The sequence below is a fragment of the Danio rerio genome, chromosome 5, assembly GCF_049306965.1.
Source record: "Danio rerio strain Tuebingen ecotype United States chromosome 5, GRCz12tu, whole genome shotgun sequence".
Lineage (NCBI taxonomy): Eukaryota > Metazoa > Chordata > Actinopteri > Cypriniformes > Danionidae > Danio > Danio rerio.
The window spans coordinates 2980001-2991812 of record NC_133180.1 but is presented as its reverse complement, the minus strand read 5'-3'; the positions used below and the strand labels follow the sequence as shown (position 1 = coordinate 2991812).

The 11812-nt window shown below is 38.9% G+C and overlaps 1 protein-coding gene across 2 annotated transcripts in view; it reads left to right on the top strand.

The window, feature by feature from the left end:
* Window positions 1–464: 464 nt before the first annotated feature.
* gusb (glucuronidase, beta) overlaps window positions 465–11812 on the top strand; it is a 273136-nt gene continuing 261788 nt past the window's right edge. For both annotated transcript variants that reach the window (XR_012406620.1, XM_009301129.4), the window contains exons 1-3: window positions 465–740; window positions 6304–6489; window positions 11739–11812. The exon at window positions 11739–11812 is cut by the window's right edge and continues 108 nt beyond it. Coding sequence is in view for 1 of the 2 variants with exons in the window: in XM_009301129.4 (XP_009299404.1) it covers window positions 522–740; window positions 6304–6489; window positions 11739–11812 (479 nt within the window). In the remaining variant the exon portion in view is untranslated. The remainder of the gene's footprint in view (window positions 741–6303; window positions 6490–11738) is intronic.

Below are 11812 nucleotides of genomic sequence, written 5' to 3'. Positions count from 1 at the left end.
AGCGCATTGAGTGTCCAGAAACGTGCTATATAAATGTAAATACCTATTATTATTATTATTATTATTATTATTATTATTAAATTCTACATTAAAAAGGATAAGATTATACACAGACATTAGAAATTGTATTTAAAATAATTAGAATAATAATTAATTTTGGATGCACAGAAAAAAATCTGCAAAATAATATTTGAGATAAATAAATTAACATCTTGCCAAAATTGGGACACAAAGTTGCATGACTAAAATAAGTGAAGAAGGGTTTTGTTATTCTGACAGAAGAAGCAATTTATGTCAAAATCTGATCCAGGTTTTTCTTTAAGAAGTTTTTGACAGGGTAAATGTTATGTCATAGTTTAAAATACATTTCCTTTGCCTTATTAGTAAGAAAAAAACTTTTGCTGAATGGAAGTGTCTGCGCGTGTGACGAGGAAGTGAAACGACGCGCTCTGACGTCACGCGCCAAGCGGAAGTGCAGTGTTCGGAGTGTAAACAGACCACGCGGTTGACCGGAGCAGATCATGACGGGCTCAGCAGCAGCAAGGCTCGCGGTGAAATGTGCGCTGCTGGCGGCGATCTGCAGCCGGTGTCGGGCTCTGCAGGGCGGGATGCTGTTTCCCAGAGACTCCCCGAGCAGAGAAGTGAAGGATGTGAGCGGCCTGTGGAGCTTCCGAGCCGATCTGTCGGACAACCGGAACCGCGGATTCGAGGAGCAGTGGTTCAGCAGACCTTTGGAGGAGGTGACGTCACATCTGACGCCACACACTTTTAATTTGAGTGTTTTAATAATAGTGATGTACACAACAACTTTGCATTATCAGTACATCTTCACATTACAAAAAAAAAAAGAACAGGTGCAATATAAGGATCAAAATGCGTACATAAATAACAACATTACATTACAATAAGTGAAATATTAAATAACTAAATACATTAAAATAATATTCGAGGAGTTTAGAGAGCTTTACAGAAAATGTCTCCTTACATAAACTGTTTAATAATTAATTTTTGGTTGTGTTCAAGTGTACATAAACCTCAGACCTTTGAACTTCCACTATAAATGAAAATAGTTAATGGTATGCTGGAATTTACACATTTAAAGGCTCCAAATATGATCATTTTAAAAAGGTTTATCTTATATTTATAATATTGGTAACACTTTATTTTCATTTACTATTCATATCATTATTAACAAACCATTAACTAAGACCATTAGCACGTTTAACTACTAATTTGCAGCTCATTGATAGTTATTAAAGGTCTATAATAAGGTCATACTTTATAAATAGTTAATATCTTAAGGATAAGCAGGTAATACGCCTGTTGTTAATAGTGTGATTTGTTAAATTAAAGTTTTACCATAATATTTTATATAGTTATATGGTCAAACTTTCCAAATTGCGCTATTAACAAACCATTAACTATGACTTTTAACTCTATAAACTCATAATTTGCTGCTTAGTAATGGTTTTTAAGGTGATAGTTGGGTTTAGATATTGGGTAGGATTAGTAATATAAAAGAAGATCATCCAGAATATGTGCTGTATAAGTATTAATAAACAGCCAATATCTTAATTAACAAGCAGGCAATAAGCTACTAGCTTAAAGTGAGAACTGGATATAAATTATTATTTATTGTGAGATGTACACTACCTGACAAAAGTCTTGTTGTGGATCCCAGTTGTCAGAGCAGCAAATAATAACTCGACTTCTAGTTGATCATTTGGAAAAGTGTCAGAAGGTGGATTTCTCCCATGATTCATCTGTTGATCTGCATCCCAATCATCACCAATACTACAGAAGACCTACTGGAACCAGCATGGAGCCAAGATTCTCACAGAAATCAGTCAAGTTTGGTGAAGGAGAAATCATGGTTTGGGGTTCATTCAGTATGGGGGCGTGCGAGAGATCTGCAGAGTGGATGATCAACATCAACAGCCTGAGCTATCAAGACATTTGTGCTGCCCATTACATTACAAACCACAGCAGAGGGACAATTCTCCAGCAGGATAGTGCTCCTGCTCATACTTCAGCCTCCACATCAAAGCTCCTGAAAGCAAAGCTGCTCCAGGATTGGCCAGCCCAGTCTCCAGACATGAACAGTATTGAGCATGTCTGGGGTAAGATGGAGGAGGAGGCGTTGAAGATGAACACAAAGAGTCTTGATGAGCTCGGGGAGTCCTGCAGGAAGGCTTTCTCCTTCATTCCAGATGACTTTATTAATCAGTGATTTGAGTCATGTCAGAGATGTATGGATGCAGTCCTCCAAGCTCATGATGGAGTCACACACAATATTCATTCTGTCTCCACTGCAGCAGGACTTTATATTCTATACTGGACATTATTTCTGTTCAGTGATGAGACTTTAGTCTGAGCAGAGTCAGAGCTTACTGTCCTAATGAAATCATTAATAATCAAGACAGGATCATATTTAATTGTGCTCAAATAAGCAAAATCTAGAGGCCTTCGCCTTTTATATAAGCCACTTCTGATACCAAATGATCAACTAGAAGTCAAGTTATTACTTGTTCTTAAAACTTGGATAGGCGACAAGACTTTTTTATCAGGTAGTGTGCACACATCTTTTTCTCTCTTATGCAATCAACTGGTTTGCAATATTGCAATATGTGTGTTCAGTAACGTTTCTTGTGAAGAAAGAAGAATCTCTAATTGTGTTTATTAGGCAGATTACTAACTTTTTGATTCGTTTAACATTATAAAATCTAAATATTAAAATCAATCAAGTGTATATTTGCATTTATGCATACAATAACATAATCTAGTAGTTAAAACCTGGCCTTGTATATTAAATAATGTTAGCTTCTTGACAAATAGCTTCTGTTCCTCTTTTGGAGAGAAGCATCTGCTCTTGTTGCGCTATGAAATGTTAAAGGCACAATATGTAAGATTATTTTTTCAATGAAATCTCCAAAAAAAAACAAAAAAACACTAGAGCGATGCTGTAGGTTTTGTCTTGTGTACTTACATTATCCCAAATGTTAAGAAGGATCTTTAAATCCAGAGAAAAACAGCAACTAATATTTTAACTAGTGATCAGAGTGTGTGTTTTTGCTAATGACACAGCCTTTATTTCTGGTGTGGCTTTTTAGAAAACAGGGAAATGGCATTCATTCATTCATTTTCCTTTGGCTTAGTTTCTGATTTATCAGGGGTCGCCACAGCGGAATGAACCGCCAACTACAGCAGCGAAGCTTTAGGGCCCTATCATACACCCGGTGCAGTGTGGCGCAAGGCGCGGCGCAATAGTCTTTTGGTAGTTTCAGCTTGGCGCAAGAGTGGTTTTGAGGCGTTGCGCTACGCTGTTTAAATAGCAAATGCATTAGCGCTCATTTGTGCGCCCATAGGCGTTCTGGTCTAAAAAGGAAGGCGTTCTGAGGCGGACCGCTGGCACGTTGCTATTTTGAGAAACTATAATAGATTTTTCATTAGACCAAAACAAACCCGGTCTAAACTCCAGCGCAGAGTTACGCCTCACTTACACACTGCTTAATACACACAAGAGAGCAATAGGCAAATATCTTTACATATGAAAAAATGTAAATATTAAGGATATATATATAGGATATAATAAGAATAGATATAGGATATAAATATAAAGGATTAAAATATTACAAAACATATTATTTTCTAGCCTACATAAATATGAAAAATCACTGCTTTTATGTCTTCTTCATCTCGGGAGGCTTTTTCAGTTCATTCATAACAATTTGCTTTTGTATAATGTTATTATTATTAGCAGTATTATTTATTATATCCATATTTATATTTGTTTTATTAAAAACAAGCTTAGATTTGTCCACCTGTCAGGTTTTAGACCATATGGGGCACAGCATGTGTTTTAGGATATAACTCAGGTTTTTGAGCACATTTTGTTATTGTTTTTCATTTTTTCGTTTGCTGGAAATTAGAACTGAATTTAGAAATAGTTTTGAAACGAATATTTACGCTTAACAAACGCAATTAATTATTTATAGACTAATTGATGTCTGTGTGTAAAGGTTTCCCTATCCAAGAGCGAAAGTGAAAGTGATCCATTATCTCTCATTCTCACGGAGTAGATGCTCTGTTTAACAGTTTTCTGTTAAAACACTGTGAACTGTTTGCTTGTGAAATGCTCAGTTTTTCCACTTAGACTTACTTTGCGTCCTGTAAATAGTGAATGCGCTCTTGGCGCGACGCAGCTGGCTCTTAAAGGGAATGGGAGATGAGACTCTGATTGGTTTTTTCTCAAAACACACCTGTAACTCATTAAGAAAATAAACGCGACCCTTTAAGACCATGCGCCGAAGCGCAAGGCAGATTTCCCGTCCTTAAATTAGCAAAAACGCGTCCTGACACGCCCTGAAAGCGTTTGCGCCCTGCGTTTTGCGCTCTGCGCATGGCCCGTCAAAATAGAGCCCTTAATATGCTGTGTTTTTATTAGGAGCCGATCACACCTCTATTCTGAGAACAAGAGGCGCACTTCACTGCTTTTTTTTTTTGTCAACTAAAAAAAAAGTGCTCTGTGCTTTTTATGTCTCTAGGCCAGGGGTTCCCAATCTATTCAGCCAGCGACCCCCAACATAACGATGCCACAAACCCCCCACTATCTTCTGAGGAGGTTATAAATATCCAAACGTTGCGCACACAACAATAGGCCGATACAAATTGACAACAAAAAAAGTGCAACGGTCTAACAGCCATCTAATGTTTATAGTTATTGTAAGAAAAATGATGATGATGATGAAGAAAATCTCAATGAAGATGTTTATTCAGCATAGCAGTCTCAAAATACATGGCAGTACCTTGGGTTCACTGGAGACAGAATGAACCCTGAACATTCCTAAACTCAAACCTTTATGCTGTTTTTGATGTTGCCTTTAGATGTTAATGAAGTTGCTCCTTGGCTGTTGACCCAGCTGTTCTCCCTATCTCTCCATGTTAATGGAGTTTCAACACCATTGATGAGATGGTTCTCTGTGCACCATATGCATCCCCATTCTATAATTGTTACCATTTGGTCGAGATGTAGTCACCTCAAACAATGCTGAGACAAGACCCTGTTGACTTCTCTTTTCTCTCATAAGTCAGCCCTTTTGGGAAATGAGCATCAATTCACCATTTAGAGTGGAAGTTGAGTCGAGGCAGACTCACTTCTTACATTATTTATTAACTTAATCTAATATTAACCTGGCGTAATGAGACTGGTGGGCACGATATTTTCAGTACAAGTCTATTTTCGGGTTCATTTTGGAGACCTCCTCCTTGTTTAGTTGTGGCCTGTATTTATTTTTAATGCATTTGATTGCCATAAAGCTGTCAGAAAGTTTAACCTGCTGCTGTAAAATCCAGCGGATGCTATTGCTGTGCTGTTAATCTAACGCACCAATTCAATGAAAAAACAAATGGAAAGGCTGATCGTTGTTGTTTTTTATGTTACTTCTAACTACTGTTTTATCTTCTGTGGGTTATGGATAAAATATGGTAATTCTAATTGTTTAATCAATTTTGTTTGACTTTTGGAAATCACTAAGTGACCCCCTGTCGTTGTCATGCGACCCCCATTTTGTGAACCACGGCTCTAGGCAACCACTGAATCAGCTGCATATTGTGTGCGAGTGCTACTGTTGATATTTGTGATATTTAATAATTTGTCATTAAAATACGCCTTTGTTTGTTGTGAATACACGCCCTCTAGTGGACATAGTGGAGATATATTTTGCATTATAAGTGTTTTTATATAGGCAAGAAGGCCTCACAGCAAGAAGGTTGCTGGTTCTAGTACCGGCTAATTCAGTTGGTGTTTCTGTGTGGAGTTTGCATGTTCTCCCCGTGTTGGCGTGGGTTTCCTCTGGGTGCTCCGGTTTCCCCCACAGTCCAATCACATGCGCTATAGGGGAATTGATTAACTAAATTGGCCGTAATGTGTGTGAATGAGTGTGTCCCATGTTTCTTAGTACTGGATTGTGGCTGAAAGGGCATCCACTGTGTAAAACAGGGATGTCAAACTCAATTCCTGGAGGGCCATAGCTTTGGACAGTTTAGTTCCAACCCTAATTAAACACACCTGATGAAACTAATTGAGCCCTTCAGGCTTGTTTGATAAGTGTGTTGGAGCAGGGTTGGAACTAAACTCTGCAGAGCTGCGGCCCTCCAGGAATTTGAAGTTTGACATCCCTGGTGTAAAACATATGCTGGAATAGTTGGCGGTACATTCCGCTGTGGCGACCCTTGATAAATAAGGGACTAAGCCGAAGAAAAATGAATGAATAAAGTGTGTTCATGTCTGTGTTTTTATTCCAGACGGGTCCAGTGATTGACATGCCGGTGCCGTCCAGCTACAATGACATCACACAAGACGCCAAAATCAGGGATTTTGTTGGCTGGGTTTGGTATGAGAAGGAAGTGCTGGTTCCCACACGCTGGATCCAGGACCGGGGAACACGCATCGTGCTCCGAGTGGGAAGTGCACACTATTACTCTGTGCTTGTAAGTATGCATTTCATCATACATAAAGCTGACTGCAAAATTATTCATTAATTAATTTGGCCTCCTGTGAAACTTGTATAATTTTTCAAATATTTTCCAAATGCTGTTTAACAAAGAAAGGACATTTTATAGTACGTATAAAATATAATATTTGTCTTGAAAAACACTATTAATTTTAGTTTGGCTGTAACCTAAGCAGTTTTTCAAGTTAATTAAATACTTTTTAAGGCCAATATTTTTGGCCCCCTTAAGAAACATTTTATTCGATTGGCTACAGAACAAACCTTAAAAAGGTAAATACTAGTATCTTGCAAAAATAACTAGTAAAATATTGTGCAAACTGTTTAAGTTTGTTTAGATTCTCTGCTCGAGCTCAGACTTGACCCGATCAGACTTGTGGGCCGGGTCAGGCTGATATTTCTAGCCACTGTCTTTGGGCCGGGCCGTGATCAAGCATTTGTGTGTTCTTTTTTAGTCATTACTTAATTAGCCTAATTGAGTAGAAAAGCAATGCACTAATTAGGAATATTATATGAATATTTTAGCAAAGTATGCCTAAGCAACACGTGTGGTTCTACAAAATTGCACAATTCGCAACACGTGTCATGCGCAGCAACACTTTAGCTCCTGCAACAGCATCTCCTCCACTGGCACACATTCACACCAAGGTTATTATAGTTGACAAAAACTAACAAAAAATTGAAAACTAAAATGTAAAATAATTGTCATTAACTGAAATAAGAATAAAAACGAGAGTTTTTTTCAAAAACTAGAACGAACTGAAACAGTGTTGTGTAGATACAAAACTAACTGAATCTAACTAAAATGATAGCAAAAACTTTCTTCGTTTTCGTATTTGTAAATGTATTTAATACATAATCTTACTGTAAGCCTTTTAAAAGTAAATACAATCCGCGCTGCAGGTGTTTGTGTTTGACCCTTTCGCACCTCAGTCTCCTGCTGCCATTGGCCAGATCAAGCCGGCTCTCCTCCAGTCATCCTCGCTGTTGGTCCCGCGACAAAAACAACGAGTGAACATGACAGCAGCACGGCATTAAATACAGACACTTAAAACTATTACTTTAACACATTTGTGCCCAATAATAGGGTTTATTTCTGTATCGCGATCACGAACAAATCTTTTTAACCGGATCTTCTAAGTGAACCGGTTGAACTAGTTCACCAAATCAAACTGAATCATTTGAAACGATTCGCGTCTCCAGTAAGCACTCATCCACCAACTACATACTTTATAAGAAGCCTGATGCTGCGTTCACACCAGACGCGGCACGCGCATCAAGCACGAGTAATTTACATGTTAAGTCAATGCAAACGCGCGGATAGACATCCTGCGGTGCGATACGCGTGAAGGGCGCGGCGGGAATGACGCGAATGGCGCGGTGCGAATAGCGCGATACGCGCAAGGCGAATTGAGCGTTTTGCGCGTTTGCCGCGCTTAACGAGCATTTCGCACGAATCTCATGAATTCGAAAATCTGAAATTCAGCGGACATTCGCGCCGCGTTAACCAATCAGAAGCTTGCTCTTGTGTGGGCGTGATTGTGACGTAGAACCAGTTGATGGTGTCCCGGGGGAAATCCTCCAGGCGACACCGACAACAAGTCATCAAACTGGACTGTTGCTCAGTCAGAAGCACCGCTGAAAGCCTCCGTCATCCAGGTTCAGTTTCTGGAGGAGTTTATGAGCTCACAGAGCTGGATGAACCTCTGAAAGCATGTAGTGGACTCAGACACGGTCCTAAACGTATCGACGCTGTTTTTCAGTCTTCATAAAGCACATAAACACTGTTATTTTCTTCACAAAATCCATGTTAGCCATTTAGCAACGAAGCTACAGTCACCGGGAAGACAGAAGCCCTGCCCATCACGCAAATCCGTGTCTGTTCTGAAGTAAATTTGACTCGCGAATGAAGCGGATTTGACGTGCGAATGAAGTGAGTAAACTCAAATGTTTACGCGGCTATTTACGCACGAATATCACGATTTATCCGCGCGTTCCGAGTCTGGTGTGAACACAGCATGATACCCCCCTCTGACTCTAAAAAATCCAATATATACTCTCATTCAGTTATTAGAACAGCAACGTTGCGGTGAACTGATAATACTGCGCATGCGTGATTCAGTGAACCAAAACACAAAACAGTACAGCCCGCTGTGTGACTGAACTGAACTTGGAACAACTGCAGCGCGGGTAAACCGAGGGCTTAAATGAGAGGATCTGGAGAAAAACGTAAGTTTATTTCATAACAGACAATCGTAATGGAATTAAAATAAGTGAATCATCATTCAGTTGGGTTTACAGTTAGTAAAACTTTACTGTAAGACATTTTTCAGATGATGGCGATGTTTTAACTGACTGAAATTACTATTGCTGACTACATAATGCTTAGTCCTCACATCCGCATTAGAAATCTGAATTTCCCATCACCAGGCCAGGATTAATAATTCAGAGGCCCCTGTGCACAATGTCTTGTAGGCCCCTTATAACCGCACCCCATAGTTGAATTAAAAAATAATATTAATATAATATTTGTTAAATAAAATGTATCTATAATAATGTATTGCCCACATTTTTTAAATAGATGATATACACTACATATATTTCCATTCTACAAAGATTTTACTTATTTTTAAAGCAGTTAAAGCACACTTTGAAAAAAATACAACTCAGGGAAATTTATGGATTTTAATATACTTGTTCGAGTTCACTAAAGCAGTACTAAAAATGTATATTTAAGGGTATTTTTAACGTATAACTTCTACAAACTCATAATGCACATGATGTGGATAACACCTCTCCAATCCAGCTCTAGGAATCTGATAATACACACATAACACACACACTTATTATATATGATGATAGTGTTCATGTGTCCTCTGAATACATGTTTCGAAAAACATATGGCTGAGTTTTTATTATACAATATTTATCCTGTTGATTTTGAATCTTGCACCTAACAAATATCCTCATTTAGAAAAAAAAAATGAAACTAATAGTGAAACTAATAAAAACTAAACTAAAACTAAGACATTTAAAAAAACTAATAAAAACTAGGAAATCTGCCTCTACAACTAATTAAAACTAACTGAATTTAAAAACAAAAAGTCAAAAAGAAATAGAAACTAATGAAAAATCCAAAACTATTATAATCTACACACGCAAGCAGAGCTATAGCAGCGCATATGTATAGCAGAAACATATAGGAGATATACATATAGTATAGGAGAGTCAAGTAAGGAGTGCCTCAAGGATCAGTTTTAGGCCCTTTGCTATTCACAATATACATGCTGCCCCTGGAAGATGTTATTATGATCAGTTTTCACTATTATGCAGATGATACTCAATGATAGGTAACACTTAATTTTCAGTTGCAAGTCACACCATTTACCACTGCCTTGTTACCTGCCTATTATTAAGATATTAACTGTTTATTAGCACCTATAGTGTATGGTCTTATTCTACATCCCTAATCCTACCCAATACCTAGACTAGAAATGACTAGAAATGTGCAGTTTTACAATATCTTGCTGATAATGTTTTTAGTTATCATTTAGTATTAGTGTACACGCACCGGACACTTTATTAGGTACACCTGTCCAACTGCTCATTAATGCACATTTCTAATCAGCCAATCACATGGCAGCAACTCAGTGCATTTCGGCATGTAGACATGATCAAGGCGATCTGCTGCAGTTCAAAGCGAGCATCAGAATGGGGAAGAAAGGGGATTTAAGTGACTTTGAACGTGGCATGGTTGTTGGTGCCAGACAGGCTGCTCTGAGTATTTCAGAAACTGCTGATCTACTGGGATTCTCACGCACAACCATCTCTAGGGTTTACAGAGAATGGTCTGACAAAGAGTAAATATCCAGTGAGCAGCAGTTCTGTGGGCGCAATTGCCTTGTTGACGAGGTCAGAGGAGAATGGCCAGACTGGTTCCAGCTGATAGAAAGGCAACAGTAACTCAAATAAGCACTCGCCACAACCGAGCTCTGCAGAAGAGCATCTCTGAACACACAACACGTCCAACCTTGAGGCGGATGGGCTACAGCAGCAGAAGAGCACACCGGGTGCCGCTCCTGTCAGCTAAGAACAGGAAACTGAGGCTACAATTCACACAGGCTCACCAAAACTGGACAATAGAAGATTGGAGAAACGTTGCTGCTCTGATGAGTCTCCATTTCTGCTGACACATTTGGATGGTCGGCTCACAATTTGGTGTCAACAACATGAAAGCATGGATCCATCCTGCCTTGTATCAGCAGTTCAGGCTGGTGGTGGAGGTGTAATGGTGTGGGGGAGATTTTCTTGGCACACTTTGGGTTTATTAGTACCAGTTGAGCTTGTGTCAACGCCACAGCCTACCTGAGTATTGCTGCTGACCATGTCCATCCCTTTATGAGCACAGTGTCTCCATCTTCTGATGGCTACTTCCAGCAGGATAACACACCAATTTCATAAAGCTCTATCATCTCAGACTGGTTTCTTGAACATGACGATGAGTTCACTGTACTCAAATGGCCTCCACAGTCACCAGAGCTCAATCCAATAGAGCAGCTTTGGGATGTGGTGGAACGGGAGATTGGCATCATGGATGTGCAGCCGACAAATCTGCAGCAACTGTGTGATGCTATCATGACAATATGGAGCAAAATCTCTGAGGAATATTTCCAGTAGCTTGTTGAATCTACGCCATGAAGGATTAAGACAGTTTTGAAGGCAAAAGGGGGCCAACCCGGTACTAGTAAGGTGTACCTAATAAAGTGGCCGGTGAGTGTACTTCTGCAGTGTTACAGATCAAACAACTAAAGTTACATTTTATTTTGTCGTCTTTTTCATTCCTTTAAACCCTGTTTTAACATATTGTAATCAGTCTTTAATCATTTATATTCTTATGTTTTATGTTTATTTTATTCCTGTTTATGTAAAGCACTTTGAATCACCATTGTGTATGACATCTGCTATATAAATAAACTTGCCTTGCCTAAATTGCAATCTAAGAAAAATGTGTTGAGAAATAAAAACATCTCTCTGTTAAACATCACTTGATTAAAATTTCACACAAAGGCTGATCATGTTGCCTTCAACTGTACATTGTTATCTCTTTTGTCACAGGCTGACTGGGCTATTTGTGTACGATCTTGTGAGTGTCATGTTGTCTTAGATTCATCTGCGTAGTCACAGTCAGGACTGACGCATGCTTCTGTGTTTTTGTTTCCCATCATGCAGTGGGTGAACGGGGTCCAGATGACTGAACATGCGGGCGGTCATCTGCCATTCGAGGCGGACATCAGCAGCGTTCT